Source organism: Arachis ipaensis, chromosome B6 (genome assembly GCF_059453495.1).
Source record: "Arachis ipaensis isolate K30076 ecotype BB chromosome B6, ASM5945349v1, whole genome shotgun sequence".
Taxonomy (NCBI): Eukaryota; Viridiplantae; Streptophyta; class Magnoliopsida; order Fabales; family Fabaceae; genus Arachis; species Arachis ipaensis.
Genome location: NC_142441.1, coordinates 23,209,818 through 23,228,585, shown reverse-complemented (window position 1 = coordinate 23,228,585; position 18,768 = coordinate 23,209,818). Strand labels below are relative to the sequence as shown.

General features: G+C 32.2%; 2 protein-coding genes across 2 annotated transcripts; one reads left to right on the top strand and one right to left on the bottom strand.

The window, feature by feature from the left end:
* Nucleotides 1–3,285: 3,285 nt before the first annotated feature.
* Nucleotides 3,286–7,595, bottom strand: LOC148554878 (uncharacterized). Its single transcript, XM_088490533.1, has 4 exons — nucleotides 7,562–7,595; nucleotides 5,951–6,329; nucleotides 3,933–3,984; nucleotides 3,286–3,503 (listed from the first exon to the last, which is right to left on the bottom strand). Exons 1-4 carry the CDS (start codon nucleotides 7,593–7,595, stop codon nucleotides 3,483–3,485), a joined length of 486 nt encoding a protein of 161 aa, XP_088346659.1. The 3' UTR covers nucleotides 3,286–3,482.
* A 6,354-nt stretch (nucleotides 7,596–13,949) lies between these two features.
* Nucleotides 13,950–14,612, top strand: LOC148554877 (uncharacterized). Its single transcript, XM_088490532.1, has one exon. It carries the CDS (start codon nucleotides 13,950–13,952, stop codon nucleotides 14,610–14,612), a length of 663 nt encoding a protein of 220 aa, XP_088346658.1.
* Nucleotides 14,613–18,768: the final 4,156 nt, after the last annotated feature.

The window sequence follows — 18,768 nt, the reverse complement described above, 5'->3', positions numbered from 1 at the left end:
TCGCTTTAGGCCTTTAGTCAACTAATTAAAACATAATATAAAAACATTTCAAATTAAAAATAATAAATTATATAAACTTTAAACAAAATAAATATTTAAAAAGAAATAAAATAAAATTTAAGAATTAAGATTTAAAATTTATTATTTAAGTTTTAAAATTTAAAATTTAGGATTTAAAGTTTAAAATAGTTCGAGTAGTGAGTAATTAATGGTAGTAAATGAAATTATGGTATTGAATAAAAAATATCTAATAAAGAATAAAAAAATAGGAAAAAGTTTAGGGGCTAGCAGATTTTGTGGTTTTTAGCTATCAATTAGCTATTAATTAGCCATCAATGATATTTTTAATGGTGTGAGATTGCATCTAATGGTGTAGAATCATTCAATTTCCTTTTGATGGTTAAGTGCTGGCCAGAATTTAGCAAAAGTGCTGGTCCCTTAGCACTCCTCAAAAAATAGTCCTGTTACATATTTAAATTTTTTTTACAACTAAATTCAACCAAGTTAATCCAAACTCAACAAAATTCTAAACACTTCTTTTTCAGAATTTTTTCTAAAATAAAATAAAAAATTATTATTTTTCAAAACCCTATTTTTCAACTTTAATTTCCCAAATACGATTTTTTTTTCAAATTAGGTTTGTCGCACTCCGTTCGCCTAACCCTGGCGAACTCCACTTCAATTCTTTATAGAGTTTGCCGTGGGTTAAACAAACTCTATAAAAAAATATAGAGTTCATCGGGGGTGCGGCGAACTCGTCCTAAATAAAAAAAATTCATATTTAAAAATTAAAATTGAAAAATGGGATTTTAGAAAATAATAAAATTTTTTATTTTATTTCAGTGAAAAATCCCTTCTTTTTCTTTTTCATGTTTCTGCTTTTTTTCGCGTATTGTTTCTGCCTCCTCCTCCTTCTCTTATTGGTGGGGTTCTTGCTCCATTTCATTTTTATTTCTAATTTTCCTCCCCCTTCCTCATGTGTTGATGCACTTATTTCTTATTCTTTATTTGATTTTTTTTTTTAAGTTTTATTCCTCTTAAAAAAGTGAAATAAAAAAATTAAAAAAAAATATTATAATAAAGTTTTTGTTATGTTTTTTTAATACATAAAAAAAGATATAATTTAACTAATAATGTTATTAACATAGGTCACTCGCTTCGTTAACTATTCATGTCAAATTTGACGGTAAAATAACATTGAACCCGTTTAAAATATTTTGAGATAAAAATAGAACGTTTAAAACATTATAAACTAAATTAAAAATTGACACAAACATTGAATACCAAAAATTAGTATTTTACCCTATTTTAAATTCAAATTCAAATTTTTTGATAAATTATTTTCAAATCTTTAATTTATATTAAATTTTTTTCAATTTTAAATTAATATTCACTAATTTAAAATTTTTAATTTTTCCAAAACCAAATACACATCATTAACAATATAAGTACATCACATGACTACATTTTTTTTATTTGCCTAGTTAGTGCATATTACTAGTATTAATTAAATTTAAAATAGAACATAAAAAATATTTTTTACACTATATTAAAAATGGATTCTCTTAAATTTTTTTTTTAATTGTTTGGTAAAGTATGATCTCCTACTTTACATTTTTTAAGTAAAACAAAACATAATATATTAAAAAAATATTTAATAGTAAAAGACCATACTTTACCAAATAATTGATAAAAAAATTGAGAGAATCTACTCCCCCACTATACTCACTAGTGAAGTTCGCCTAGTCATTCGGCATCAATCACTTGCCGCTCAAGTATATCACCACTATCCATATCGAACAAGGCTATCGCACTCAAAATATTACAACCGGTCCTCTTTACAATCCTAAACAAAATGTAATCCGTCATCTAGAATAAATAAAGCAACACATTACTTCTTACATCAGTCATTACCATCAATAAAACTTATAATAACTATATATTAACCTCCAATGCACATCAAATTCATCATTTTTATCATTGGGTCGTAAACCCTAGACCTTAAAGACCTTAAATAGTAAATCGTAGATTCTAAATCTTAAAACTCAAATTCTAAGTCATAATCCTTAAACTCACAAATCATAAATTCTCAACCATAAACATTAAATCTTAAGTTCTAAATCCTAATTCTCAAATCATAAACTCTAAATTCCAAATCTTAAACCTTAAATTTCAAATTCTAGACACTAAATCCTAAATAAAAGACACTAAATAAAAAATCCTTAACCATAAATCCTAGCTCATAAATCCTACTCTCTAATTTCTCAACTTTAAATGCTAATTTTTTAACCCTAAACCCTAAATAATATCATTCACAGTAAAGTACTAATAAACATATTTTGTATCACTTTTCTTCTAAAATATTCATTTTTATGTAACCCTAAATACTTAATGCTTTTTTTTTATTTTAAAACCCTAAATATATTCATTTATTTTTCTTTTCTTTGGACATGATTTGCCTTCCAATAAAAAGCCTCTCCATCCACAAAAAATATGACACCCCAAACATAGCCTACAAAGTTCATAAAATAAAATCATACAACATAATAACTTACCAAAGTTTTGACACGAGATTTAACGACAAAAAAAAAAATTACAATATAACAACTAATCATGCAAGGTTCAACCGACAACACAATAAACGATAAAAACTAATTTCCCTTAATGTTTGGAAACTCGTGGATTTTTGGAAAGCTTGAATCATAATACTCAACTTGTCAAATCATGAGAGTTTACTTTTAGACTTGATTTGGGACCTAAGCTCGTAAAGTTACAAGTTAACTCGAGAGTTTTATAACCATATTTTGGATTCATTGTTGTGAGTTGTGATCATTTTATTTGTCTATATACAAAATGCTACACATTGACAATGGCCGAAGGCATTAGATTTTTGTCAAATCTTTTGTTTGGCTGCTAATAAAACTAAGCATGCAGTCTTGTAACTCAATCCACCAAATTGTCGCTGCACTAATATATGCATATACATTTGTTCAATGCTATTTTTTAACTGTTACATCATTACATGCTTTTCGAATTTTAGGAGTTGGTGCCGGAGGCGAAGAGCAAGATACAGCTGCTCTTTCCATTTTCCAGTATCCACATACCATGTCTGGCATTTGTTGTTGCCATCTTGTTTGTAGGTACCTTGTCTAATGAAGAAACTACTTTGATTTTCACATGCTTTTATATTCCAAAATATTCAACATTCACAGTTTTGCATTTTAGCGAGAAGTCCTTTATATCACTTGATTTTACAATAGTGACTACCTTATGAGGAAAGGCATATTTTGAAAGACAAAATCATGTTATTATCTGGAAAGTGGGAACCTGCACATGGAGTTGCTGCAAACTCATACCGGGTCTTGAATCCGGTGCAATAAACCCTTATTAGTGGCATGTAATTGTGCACAAAGTTGTATACATTTTTCCTAATCATTTTTGTATTTGTACCCTGTTAGGCCTCTTGGAATGAATTAAATCAATTATGCTTCTCTTTTCTTTATCTGGTAGCATTATCAAAGACAATTGGTTATTAGAATTTATAATCAAACAATCAAAACTAACCAACAAATTAGTAGTGATCACTGAATTTGCAAATAGAATCACAGTACTAACTATGAATTTACAAACAGACTAAAAAACTCAAACTGCAATAACAAATTAATTAGAATCATAATAGAATCATTAACTTCAAAAATTATATTGATCACAACAAATTATGATCAAGGAAATAGAATAAAAAAAACAAATTAAAAAAACAGAATCATAACAAACTTACAAGCAGAACATCACAAATCAGAATTCTAAACACAGAATTTGAAAATAGAATCATAAAAACATAATTAAAAGAAACGCTAATAAACAGAACAAAAAAAGGAACAAAAATAAACTAAACAAAAAGAATGAATGAAATCAATGAATCATATTCATACCTGAGGCTGAGACTCCATTGGAACTCTGGAAGATGCAGCTATGAAGGGGAGACTCCATTGTCAAATCATATTACAGTTTGCAAACAGGAGTTTGCATAAAATTGATTTTGCAAACTTGATTTTGATCAAAAGTATGTTTGTGTTAAAGTGATTTATGTTTGGTAATTTTTGTATCAAAATAGATTATAGTAAAATAAATATTGTTTGGCTTATACCATTTAAAATCACTTTTAGATAAAAAATTACTAAAATAGACATCAACTTAGATTTTTTATATTATCCTATTATTTTAATTTAGATATTTAAATAGATTTTATTAGTTAATTTTATAATAAAATTAATATTTACTTACTAAAATAAAAATAACATAAAAATAGACAAAATATATTTTTAAATAAAAATATAAATATAAATTTTAGATATATATATATATATATATATATATATATATATATATATATATATATATATATAAAAGAATATTTAATCAAATATGTTACATTTTTTTTGTATTAAATGTTACTTTAGTATTTTTTTACATCGTACTCTTATTTTAGTACTCTTAATAATCTTATTCTTAATATTAATTTGAAATCCAACGTTTATGATTTTATTATTATATATGATTAATTTTTTATTTAATTTATCTTTTTTTAATGGAATCCTAATCTATATTATAAAAACTTACACTAAAACATAGTATAAGAGAATTACAATTATAAAAGATAGTACTGAAAATAATAAAAAAAATAAATATTTACTTTATATAGTGATTGAAACAAATTTAAAAGTTCTTAATGATCTTTTTATATAATATATTTTTAGTACTTTTTTTTAGTATGTTATAATTTTTTAATATTATTATTATTTACAGTTAATTTTTTTATTTAATTTACTTTACCTAATAGAATTAATAAATCATATTATAAAAAGATAATAACAAACATAATACACAAAAATCACGATTATAAAAGTGTATAATGTCAAACAAACAGTTAAAAAAAATAAAAATAATAAATAATAGAAAAATAGAGCTCATATAAATAGAAATAACAAGAATTTTATAAATAATACAATAACATATACAAAGGGTAAAGTTGGTAGAAGGTAAATAAAATGTTAGTATCTATGGCTAAAAGCCCGTTAAGAAAACGCAGAAGCTAAAAATAGTTGCTTCTTGTAAACGCTGGTTTTGGCAGCAGAATCACTTCTGCGTTCATGAGAAAAGAATTTGCCAAACCAAAAGTTGAAACTTTCAAGAAATTTAAACGTGCTTCTTCCCTTCTAACGGGTTTCCCAAACACACCCTAAGTTGTTGCTAGTTATTATTGGTTTTTCCATAATTTTTTTATATAAATACTGAGAATATTAAAATAATTATTTTAATTTTTGTGCATTGTTTACTATTTTAATTTTTTATAATATATATTATTGTTCCTATTAAAAATGATAAATTAAATAAAAAATTAATTATAAATAATAATAAAAATATAACTTGTAAAAAATTAGAACCTAAAATAATAATAAAAATAAGATTATTAAGAATACTTAAAAAGAGTACTAAAATATATTATTTTATATATTATTTTTAATTTAATAAATAAATATTAATTTTTATTATAAAAAAATACTTAAAAGTTGTCAATTTTTATATGTTATTTTTAATTTTATAAATAAATATTAATTTTTATTATAATAATAAAAAATTATAATATATTAAAATAGAGTACTATAAAAAATATTATATAAAAAATACTAAAAAATATATAAAAAATTAAATATATTTAAAAAAATAATATTATAATTTAATATTATATTGTTTTAGTAATTAATTAATTATTTATCTAGAAGTGATTTTAACTAATATTATCCAAACAATATTTATTTTATCAAAATTAATTTTAGTAAAAATTGCCAAACATAAATCATATTGGCACAAACTCACTTTTAACCAAAATCAATTCTACAAAATCACTTCCATTCAAACTCCAGTTTGCCCAACGTGAATCCAAACACACACTGAGAAATATGAAGCACCACGGCCGCATGGCGTTGACAACGATGACGATGCTGACTCACTGAGAACCACGCCGCTGCTTCCTACTGAGAATGACGATGCTGAATGGCGAAGGAACGAAGCGGGTGCACCACGGAGATGGCAGAAAGAACAAACGACGCGGAGAGAGACTGAGAACGACGCCGAGAGAGAGACTGAACGATGGCGGTTGCTGGGCTGGATGGCGACGACAGAGACGAGAGAGGAGTAGAGGTGGAGAGTGCAGCGTTTGAGTGGAGTGCGGCGTAAATGAGTGAGAGACAGGGAGGGAGTGAGTTTATCAAAGGTAGTTGAGTAAATAATTTTTTTTTTTTGAGTAAATACTCTCTTTTGTCCCTTGTCTTTTTAAAAATTAGACTATTCATCTCCTAACTTTTAAAAAATGTTAGAATAAATTACTATTTATATCTATGAAAGATACAAACACTCACAAATATATTCATATAAGAATAAAACGATAATTGTACCCACAGAAGATAGCTTTCGTGTGCCAAGAATACCCTAATGGACTAATTGTGTAACCAACGTACGGGTACTCTTGGTGCACGAAAGCCATCTTCTATGGTTATAATTGTCGTTTTATTCTTATATGGGTACATTTGTCAGCATCTGTATCTTTTATGGGTACAAATGATAATTTATTCAAAATGTTAAATCGGTCCTGTCTATCTTTTCCGTCAGACAAATAAGCCCTTTCGTAGATGTCTCCGTTTAGAGTCGTCAAAAAAGATGAGGTATAACATTTAGGGTGTGACATGGCCTGGTGTTAGACAAAATATAATTTTTATAAGAAAATTATAAAAAGAAATAGTTGGTTACATGGTGATGTCTCCATATATAATATTTATATCTATTTTAAATTAAATTAGATCATTTGATAGTCGGTTATCTATTTGATTTTTGAAATTCACAAGAGGTGCGGGAACGGTTATGGGCCAATCTAAATTTCCCGCAACAGGTGTACAAATGGTAACTGTCAGCTGACATTAGGTTAGTCTATAAATAAAGCTTTAGGAACACATTGTAAGCAGTTCAGTTCTTCTTGGAAAACACTTAGAAACCCAAAACTCTCTCAGCCCCTTGGCATCACAGAGTAAAATTGGAAATCTTAAGTAATTCCTCTTAACTCAAACACTTGTACTTTGCTTTTTCCTAGTTTTTATTAATAAAATTCCTCTACTTTTACGTCTTCTTCTCTTTTACGTTCATGTTTCTTCCTTCGTCTTCTTTTTAATTTCCTATTTGTTTCAATTTCTGCAATTTACTTCGCCACCGGCACCTTGCATTTATATGTTTATTTGTTACTTTCATTGTTGTCAAACTCTCGAGTTAACTCGTTACGAGTTTACGAGTTTAGATATGGAATCGAGTTGACTCGGACATAGACTCTATCTTGAGTAAACTTGGCTAGACTCGGCTAGACTCGATCAAACTCGGACAAACTCGTGAGTTTAGGACTGAGTTAGCGAGTTTGTGTTTTTTCTTCATTTTTGCTAAAAAAAATACTTTGTTTTATTAGAGTTATGATAACACTCCCAAAGAATGAAAGAAAACTCACTCACAAATCACTCACCTGCATCGTTTCTCTCAAGTCTCACTTTCTCCATGTTCTGCCGCAGTCATTGTTTCCCGTCGAGCTGCCGCTGTTTGCCTGCGTCTGTTACCTCTGCTCTGATTTGCGCCATTGTCTTTGTGAATTTTACCTATGTTGCCCTCTGCTTTGTACTTCTTCACATCTCCACTGTCCGTAACTCCATCGTGCTATCACCATTCACGAGTTCGACTACTTCTCCTACAGTTCTATCTCTACTCTGGTTAGCGCCGTCGTGAAATCTATGACTCTTTGTCGCCATTGTTTCGTGCTGCTGCTGCACCCTCACCACCACTGCCTGCTGCACCCTTGCCTTCGATCTGCTGTTGTTGGGACTTTGCCCCTTCTTTTCTTCTGTATCCTCTATTTTTTGTATTCCTTTTGCCCTTTTTTTTAGCCTTTGCTTCTTGATTTAGTTTTTTTTATTGCTTCTAATTTTAGCCTATTGCTTATTGTTTATGTTAGATGGCCAGATGGTTCAACCATTGATGACTGATTAGTAATTAATTATTTTGACTAAAGTTAATTTGATTATTTGATATTGTTTAATGTTTAATTAAAGATTTAGTATTACAAATTTAGAATTTTTAATTGTGTGTTCTATGTTGTATTTGTATAAGAATAATTATAGAGGATTTGTTACTTAGACTTGCGAGTTTGACAACCTTGGTTACTTTTATTCTTTTTAATTTTATTTGACGTTACAATTGTGACATTGAGATACCCACGATTTCTTTTAAACATAAACAAAATTTGAGTAAAACAAATTGGCACGCCTGGTGGGATCTTGTCAATAGATTGTAATTGTCAAAAGGAAAACCAGGAGTTTTAAATTTGCATGTGGTTGCGCAGTGGTAAGTTCGTGCGTCCAGAGACAAAGAAATCAGCGTCATTTGACATGTTAAATACTTCTACAGCATCTTCTTCTACTTCCAGTGATGAGACTAGAGGAAATGAATCCAGAAATTCTCCTGTGATTTCAAACGCAGAGCCTACCTTGCTGTTAGTGAGGCATGATGGCGTTGGCCATGCCCATACAGGGTTAAATGCAACTCACATAAATACCGTGGAGTGGCCGCCATATGGCTTGCCACTGGGGTATATCCCCCCATGGTGACACAAGGATTGCCTGTGCCTCTCTACTCAACTTTTCAAAATCCCCTTTATCAGAATCCATATGGCATGTCAAATGTACCTGTTTCTGGGGTATTAGGTTCACACATATCACAACAAAATTCTTCACATGCTATTAATACAGGAAATAACAGTGCATCTAATTCTACTACATCCACTGTCACTAGGGTAGAAAATTCCAGACCTGTATTTCTTGACATGTCAAGAGCAATGCCTATTAATCAACCTAGTCAAACCGTGGGATCTTTAGCAAATATTAGGCAACAGATGGATGAAAGCCACCATGATCTAGTAAACATGTTAACTCATCAAATGGTGATAGTTTTAAATCATCTTTTAGAAAATACAAACACTAGAATTGAATAATTAAATAGGCAAGTTAATAGGATTCCTACTGTGGTAAATTTAGAAGAAAATGACAACCAGGGTTTAAGATTTGATAATGTCAATCAGAACGGTGGAGCAATTCCTAATTATGATGTTCATACGCCTAGACATGGTCAAAATGGTGATGATATGTTAGAAAGACTTAGGCAAAACAACTTAGGGAGCATTATAATCTAGTTAGAAATGTCGAACAGGTGTTAAACCATTTGGGATTTAATGCTGGTTGCTTAAATAGACCATATTTCGTGTCCGCTTTTCCTGAATGTGTCCAACAAGCAGAGCTTCCAAGAGGTTGGAAAATTCCAAAATCCCTTACAAAATTTTCTGGAGAAGAAATGAGTCTACAGTAGAGCATATTGCTCGATATACTGTTGAAATTGGGGAAGCATGTTCTAATGAATATCTCAAGATGAGATATTTTCCTTCTTATTTAACAAAAAATGCATTTACATGGTTCTCCAACTTGAGACCAAATTCTATTCATTCTTGGGCACAGTTAGAAAGAAATTTTCATGATCAATTTTTTTGAGGTGAATTAAAAGTTAGTCTTACAGATTTATTCTCTGTCAAACGTGCAGAGGGAGAATCCATTGACACTTATTTGGCACGGTTTAGAAACATGAGAAATAAATGTTTTACTCCGATTCCAGAATCTGAAGTTGTCAAAATGGCTACTAATGGGCTAGAATTTGGAGTTAGGAAGAAACTTGTTAATAAACATACTTTAGATCTTTCCCAATTAGCTGAAAAAGTAAGACAGATAGAGCAAATTAAGAAAGAAAAAGAAAAATTTAAAAAGGGTTCAAAAAAGGTTGCATATGTTGATTGTTTTTCCGATAGTAGTGATTCAAATGAGAAAGAGATTTATATTGCCGAATTACGTGAGGGTCCTCCTTATGTATGCAAATCTTTGAAACCTGTTAAAGGAAAAGAAAAAGTTTTTTCTTATTCTAAAGTTGAAAATAAGACTTATTCTTTTGATATTTCTAAGGCAGATCAAATATTTGAGGTTTTATTAAAAGATAAGCAGCTTATTTTACCAGAATAGAAAAAGATGCCTTCAACTGATGAAATAAAGAATAAAAAATTTTGTAAGTTTCATCAGGTATTTTCACACACCACTAATAATTGCGTCCGTTTTAGGGATTTGATAGAAAAAGCCATTGAAGAAGGAAGGTTGAAGTTTGAGGATAAAACTACTATGAAGATAGACACTAAACCATTTGCTGCTGATTCAAATTATGTTGAGCCATTCAATCTGTCAGTCAACGTGGTAGAAATTGACGCTACAATGGTTGGTGCTCAAGATGAAAATAAAGACCTGAGGATTTTTTAGCGAGACAAGAAGCCAGCTTATCCTCGTCCTGGTGAGGATCTTTTAGATTTTTTGTTGAGAATTAAAGAATCTGACAGCACCATCGCTATGTGCCCAAAGTGCAATGCTATTTTTGACAAGGAAGCTACAAAAGAGTTTGAAAAGTACAAAGTTGAAGAGAAAGAAAAGGCTGAGTTGAGAAAGAAGATTGCTGAAAAAGAAAATGAAACTAATGAGCTAAAGTGGAAGATAGACGAGGGAAAACAAAAGTTGGGCGGTCAGGCTCCTTTGAACAAGTGTGTCAACAACACTGGGATACAACCCGTCAACCAGAAGATGAAGACTATAGTCATGATTGATGAAAAACCTGATGGATTTTCTCAAAAGACAAGAGTTCCTCCCACCAAAATTTCAAATAATAAATGGGTCCAGAATGTGAGAAATGTGCAAAATCAACCTACTGCTTTTGCAAGAGGAAAAAACAAATAGGTGAAGCCTAGACCTTTTAAGCCCAGGTACTACGAGTCTTAGTTATGGAACATGAATCATGCACAAGATGGAGGTAGTATATATATTCCAAAAAATGTGCCTATTCCCTCAAAGCCAATTTATTCTTGTTATAATCCTAACATGCAGCAAGTTCCTAATTATTCTCCTTGGCCAAATTGTCAAAATATTCCAAAGTATTCTCCTTTTACAACTTTTGAGTAAAAAGAGAATATGCCTGAGTATGTTCTTTTAGATCCATACAAGGGACACAGTGTAGATTTTTCTCCTTTGCTAACCATGGCCAAGTCTGTAGAAACAGGCAATTCTTCTAATCACCCTAAATGCAATAAAAATATAAAGAAGAATCTTGTTGGGAAGAAGGTAATGGTTGAAAACAAGGGAGAAAAGGATGAAGATTTAATTATTAATAATTTTGACACTGGTTTTGATGACAGCTTAAAAGCAATATTTGGTGTTAAGCAACCTATAGTTGTGGTGTCAATACTGCCTGAGGAGTATAGTCAAGTCCGGAAAGTAGAGTCATTAGAAGATTATTGTTATGATGTCTTTCCTGGAAGCGAATGCTTATTGCTTGATGACAATACGTGTGGTAGAGGATTGTTTGAGAAACCTACTGAAAATGACAAGGAGCATTTGCGTCCACTGCATATTAAAGCTCGTGTTGATGGAAGGATAGTCAATAAGATTTTAGTTGACGGGGGAGCTGCTATCAATCTCATGCCTGAAAGAATGACCAGAAGGTTTGGAAAGACTGAAAAAGATCTCATTAAAAGTAGCATTGGGGTAACAGATTTTAATGGAAGTACTTCTTCTGTTAGAGGTGTGGTTCTGTTGTCAATTGAGGTTGGTTCTGTCAATAGGCCAACTCTATTTGTTGTTGTTCCTTCTAAGGCTGGTTTTAACTTGCTTTTGGGACGTGATTGGATTCATGGAATGGGTGCTATTCCATCCACTCTACATCAAAAGTTAATTTTCTGGAACGAAGATGGAGGAGTGAAAGAAGTTCCTGCTGATAATAGTACATGTTACTATGATGAGATGCATGTGGAGTTCAGGATGTATAATCCTGGAGTCAAGCCACTAACGATTGACACCAAGGCATTTAATCCTAAAAGTATTGAGATGTGCAAAATAGATATGAATGGTTTTATTTTGGTCCCTAAGGCCAGGGCGGATATGGCCTCAGGAGAAACTTAGATGATGAGTTTGACGAGCCAACTGGCTCGGCTGTCAGCCTATATGGCAGACAGAGAAGGGTGCATTGACAGTGTACCTTATGATTGTATATATGATGATGGTCCTTTAGGTTTTGAAAAAAATAACTGACACTGCAAAAAATGTTAAGGTGCAGGATCCTTTGGAGGAAGTAGATATTGGTAACGGTGATTATCCTAGACCAACATATGTGAGCAAGATGCTGCCTGATGATTTTGAAAAAGAAATGGTGGAGATTTTGAAGGATTATTGTGACTATTTTGCATGGGATTATGCAGAGATGCCAGGCTTGAATCGTGAATTAGTAGAACATCAATTGCCATTGAAAGCCAATGTCAAACCTGTCAAGCAGCCACCAAGGAGATTTGCTCCTGAAGTCGTGTAGAAGATTAAAGAAAAGATTGAAAGACTTCTTAAGGCTAAGTTTATAAGAACAGCAAGGTATGTCAACTGGATTTCTAATATTGTTCCTGTCATGAAAAAGAATGGAAAATTAAGGGTTTACATTGATTTTAGAGATTTAAATTCTGCAACACCAAAAGATGAATATCCAATGCCTATAGCTGATATGTTGATAGATTCTACTGCTGGTCATGAAATGTTAAGTTTTATGGATGTATATTCAGGTTATAATCAAATATACATAGCTGAGGAAGATGTGTCAAAAACTGCATTTAGGTGTCCAGGTGCTTTAGGAACTTTTGATGGGTTGTGATACCATTTGGACTCAAAAATGCTGGTGCAACTTATCAAAGGGCGATGAATAAAATTTTTCATGACTTTATTGGAAATTTTATGGAAATTTATGTTGACGATGTAGTTGTCAAATCAAATGCTAAAAAAGAGCATCTAGAAAATTTAAAAAAGGCATTTGAAAGAATGAGAAAGCATAAATTGAAAATGAATCCCTTAAAATGTGCTTTTGGTGTGAGTGCAGAGAATTTTCTTAGTTTTTTGGTGTAGAAAAAATGGATTGAAATTGACAAAAATAAGGCAAAGGCTATCTTAGAGACTCCTCCTCCAGCTAACAAAAGGCAACTGCAAGCATTTTTAGGGAAGGTCAATTACCTCAGAAGGTTCATTTCCAATCTGTCAGAAAAAACCAAGGTTTTTGCGCCTCTGATCAAGTTGAAAAAAGAGGAACAGTTCCAATGGAAAAAAGAGCACCAAGAAGCTTTTGACAACATCAATCAGTATTTGACTAATCCTCCTATTATGACACCTCCAAGGCATGGAACACCTCTAAAACTTTATGTGTCAGCTTCTGAAGTAACAATTGGTGGAATGCTAGCTCAAGAAGATGATGAGAATGGCAACGAAAGAGTGATTTATTACCTAAGTCATGTGCTAAATGATGTGGAGAGTCGTTATTCTCCAATTGAGAAACTTTGTTTAACTTTATATTTTTCTTGTTTAAAACTTAAGTACTATTTGATTCTTAGGAATGTTTATGTAATTTCTAAGTTTGATGTTCTTAAATATATGTTGTCTTCTCCAATATTGTATGGTAGACTAGGAAAATGGATGATAGCCTTAATGGAATTTTCTTTACATTTTGTTCCTGGAAGAGCCGTTAAGGGTCAGGTTCTAGCTGATTTCCTGGTTGACCATCCTTGTGTTGACATTGATGAGAGTTTATTGGGTTTCGTTAGTTTGGTACCTTGAAAATTATATTTTGACGGTTCATGCCATAAAGGTGGTGTTGGTATAGGAATTTTAATTATTTCTCCAAGTGGCGAGCCAAGTAAATTCCTCTTTGAATTGAATTATTCATGTTCCAACAATGAGGAAGAGTATGAAGTGTTAATAATGGGACTGGAATTATTATTAGAAAAAAGAGTTAAAAATGTGGAAATTTTTGGAGATTCACAGCTTGTAGTCCGTCAAGTATCACTTGAGTATAGGTGTGTTAGTGAAAATTTAAGAAAGTATTTCAATGTGGCCACAAAGTTGTTAAGCGAGTTTGACAATGTCATTGTAAGGCACGTTCCAAGGGAGTTAAATCAAGAAGCGAATAAATTAGCTCATATTGCTTCAAGATATAAGATCAAGTCCTCAACACTAGAAAAATTGGTAAGGATAAAGGACATATTTATGCCTTTGAGAGAAAGAGAAGTGTTGTCATTAGAAAAACTAGACCCAGAAGATTGGAGAATACCAATCGTGGAATATTTAAAAAATCTAAGTCTTAGTGTCGATAGAAAACTTAAATATAGGGCTCAAAGTTATGTTCTAATAAATAATATCTTGTTTAAGAAATCTGTTGATGGAAACCTCTTGACATGTTTGGGAGAAAAAGAAGCGTATTTGGCTCTTGCTGAAGTGCACGAGGGAATCTGTGGTGCCCATCAGTCAGGAAAAAAAATGAAATGGGTGATAAATAGAATAAGATTGTATTGGCCAACTAATCAAAGAGATTGTATAAATTATGCTAGGTCCTATGAAGAATGCCAAAAACATGGAAGCCTTTAACATATTCCAGCGTCAGAATTGCATGTTATAATTAAGCCATGGCCGTTTAGAGGTTGTGCTTTAGATCTGATCGGACAGATTCACCCACATTCTTCTAAAGGTCATAAGTTCATTTTGGTTGGTGTTGATTATTTTTCTAAATGGGTAGAGTCTATCCCTTTAAGGGAGGTGACTCACAATGAAATAATTAATTTTATTGAGGAGCATATTGTGCATAGGTTTGAAATTTCTCAGTCTATTACCACAGGTGCGGAATTTATAACCACAAACTAACTGGCAAGTGCACCGGGTCATACCAAGTAATACCTCTGGTGAGTGAGGGTCGATCCCACGAGAATTGATGGATCAAGCAACAATGGTTATGTGATTTACTTAGTTAGACAAACAGAAAGGAGCGTTTGGGTCTCAATTGCATTAAACAGTACATTCAGAAAATTAATAAAGCAAGCAGTAAACACGTTGTGAATAATATATGGAGAAAACAGTTAAGGCTTCAGAGATATCTATTTTCTGGATTGACTTTTCTTACTAACTATTTTAATCATGCAAGATTTAATTCATGGCAAACTATATGTGACTAAACCCTAATTCCTTAGACCTTTTTAGTCTCCTCTAAAATTCATCAACCGCCAATTCCTTAGTCACTTAATTTCAATTAGAGGGTGAAGTTCAATTCTAGTTTATATGCCACAAAAATCCTAATTACCCAAATATAAGAGGATTATATGTCACGTATCTCGTTAAGTCCAGATAATTAGAAATTTAGGAGAAATTATTTTCAAGCTGTTGTTCAAGTAAAGAGCTTTTTCAAGTTATATAAGAACTTAATTAGAACAAGGGTCATACTTCCGTTCCACCCAAATTCATAAAATAAAGAACGAGAACAATTCTTGAATTATAAATCAATACATGAATTAAAATAGAAAATAATAGTATCAATCCATACAATAGACAGAGCTCCTAACCTTAACAGTGGAGGTTTAGTTGCTCATGGTTCAGAGAGAAAACTAGGATTCTGGTAAACTGTAAATTGCGGAATGAGGTTCAAGAGAAGAGAGCCCAAAGGGCTGATTCTTTTCCCTTTTATATCTAATCCTAATTAATGTAAACTATATTTTCTAAAACTAAAATAATATCTTTTCTTAATTGTAAATAAAATAAAAGTTAAATCAAAATTAATTTGATTGATCTGTGCAGGGCTTGAGGAGCGTGGGGACCATTGGATTCATTAAGCTCCACGCTGAACTTGACTTTTCCCAAGTTCAACATGGAGAAGGCAGAGTGGTCTTTAGTGTGTTCCTTTGAATCCACGCTGAACTTGGCTTTTCCCAAGTTCAGCGTGGAGAAGGCAGCATGTGCTTCCCTGGGAGTTCTCAAATCCACGCTGAACTTAGCAGGAACCAAGTTCAATGTGGAAGATGCAGAGGTTGCTGGAGAAGAAATGTGCACTATTATATATCGTTGGAAATCCCTGGAAGTTAGTTTTCCAATGTCGCTGGAATCACGTCAATTGGACCTCTGTAGCTCAAGTTATTCTTGTTTGAGTGAAAGGAGGTCAGGATTGACAGCATCATTTGCTTTCTTCCTTTTCTGCTACAAAATTCCGTCAAATTCCTCCGAATGCTAACTGAAATAAATAGAATTGTGCACAACTCAAAGTAACATCCATAGTGGCCAAAAGATATTTAAATTTTGATTAAACTTAGCAATTAATGTGCAAATTCACAAGGAAAAGATAGATAAGATGCTCATGCATCAACCACTGATTAAGGAACCATGTTTATTGGGAAAAAGGTCATGGAATATGTCAAGTCTAGGGATATAAAAATGCTTTCTTCTACACTGTATTATGCCCAAGCTAATGGACAAGTGGAGGCAGCAAATAAAATTTTGATTGCATTAATTAAAAAATACATTGGAAGACAACCAAGAAATTGGCACCAAACTCTCAGTCAAGTTCTTTGGGCTTACCGAAATTCTCCAAGAGGTTCTACTGGAACCACCCCGTATAAGTTAGTTTACAGTCATGATGCGGTGTTGCCAATTGATATTAATCTGCAAAGTATAAGGGTGGCTAGACAAGATGAGATACCAGTAGTAGATTATTAAATTCTTTGCATGATGAGCTCAATGAACTAGATGATGAAAGGTTGAGAGCTTTAGAGCGGGTGATTCGACAAAAAGAGATTATGTCAAAATCATACAACCGTCGTGTTAAAGCAAAGACATTTGCAGTTGGAGACTTAGTGTGGAAAACAATTTTTTCTATAGAAAAAGAGTCAAAAACTTATGGTAAGTGGTCTCCAACTTGGGAAGGACCTTATGTAGTTGACAAGATTTATTCTGGAAATGCCTATAAGATTATTAAAGTCGGATCAGGAAGAAGAATTCCTTCAATAAATGACAAATATTTAAAAGTATATAGGTCAGGCATACATGAGATAAACATTTCACATGTTTAAGGACACGAAAATATCCAGTTGAAGTGTCAAATGAAAAAATAAAGAGCTAACTAATATTTGCAATTCAGTTTGTAAAAGCTAAAATGTCCTTGTGATTTCTTTGAATTGCAAGTTCCATTGACGGTGTAAAGCATTAAGATTATGAGACAAATATGTGTCCAAAGCATCAATTTAAAATAAGAGTCAATACAGAAAATAATTTATTATTTTGTGAGTGCAATATAGTACATGCCAACATATAGAACTAAAAGTTTAGTGAATAAACCTGTATGAAGCTAGAGGCATGTCAATAAATGCACATTTGATTTTATTTGACAGCACTTGAGGCGAATGCACACAAGATGGCATGCACCAGTGCAACCTAACATGGACAGATATGGAGGTCATCCCAAATGAAATACAAAAGAGGTCACTGTGATATTAATAATTGGTTTAGTGTGAAGTAATGTAATAACTTCCCAAAAAATAGCAAGTGTCCAATCTCCAAAATAAGGATAGAGTGCATACAAAAGCAAGTAATAAACGAAACTCTAAAAGTTAAAAAAAGTGAAGATTGCAGGGACATATTAAAATCACAAAGGTTCACATAAGAAATGCAAGACTAAGTTTTAAAAGATCTCCTTCAAGCGAGTAACTTCAGTTTGGAGAGCAGTTTGGAGGTTCCTACTTCTTTGGCAACTTCCTGTGAAGAGAGCATCTTCTCTTCAAGTGACTGTAAGGCCGCATTGCTACTGTCAAGCATGCTTCTTGCTTTGCCAAATTGAGCCTCATTCTTTATCAAAGCAGCATCCAGCCTATTTTTTACTTCTCTCTTGACAGTCAATTGTTGTTCCAAGTCTCGAATATCCTCAGATAACTTATGAGCCTGATCTTTAGCTTTTGCAATATGGGCAGCCAGGGTAGTTTTAGCAGTCTCAAAAGAGGAGGTGTCTTGTTTCAACTTAGAAAGAGCTTCAGTTGATTGTTGATATGATGAGATAGCTGCTTGAGAATCCAAAAATTTGACATAAAGGTCCTTATAAACCTTCTGCAAGTGAGCCAACAAAGGATCAATAGTCTCAGGATGTGGTGTAATTGAAAAAGTTTGAAGAGTATCAGAAACCTGAGCCTTAAAGTGCGGATCGGTAGCAAGTGTCAAAATAGGTTTGGATAGATTGACACTGAGTTATTAGGCCAATGGAAGCAGGATAGAATTGTCGACAATCTTGGTTGTGGGAGGTGTAGTATGGAGCTGCTCTGTTAGAAGGTGACTTTGAATGGTAGAGCAAGATTCAACTATGGCCTTCTATGTATCCATGCTACATTCATATGCTTCATTCAGACTTTCTAAATCAGCCAATAAATCATTCACCACATTAGGGGTCTGAGCGTGAATGGAAGTGATTGGTATTTGTTTTTCTGACCGCTCACTTGGAGGGATTTCAGAATTTTGAAGCTAAACAAAAATACAAAAGAAAGTGTTAACATAAAAAAAAAAGGAGATACAAGAAAGATATACTAATAATCAGGCTAAATGACATGTTATACCTTATTGGCATTGGCTTTAGGTGTAGGCTTGTTAGATGTGGCACCCATCAGATTTTCAGTGCTAGGCACAATCAAAGAAATGGTAGGAGCCACAGTGACCTAAAGTAAGAAGTGAAATGAGGACAAAGGTAATTAACGAGATTAAAAAAATCAGCATGAGAGATATC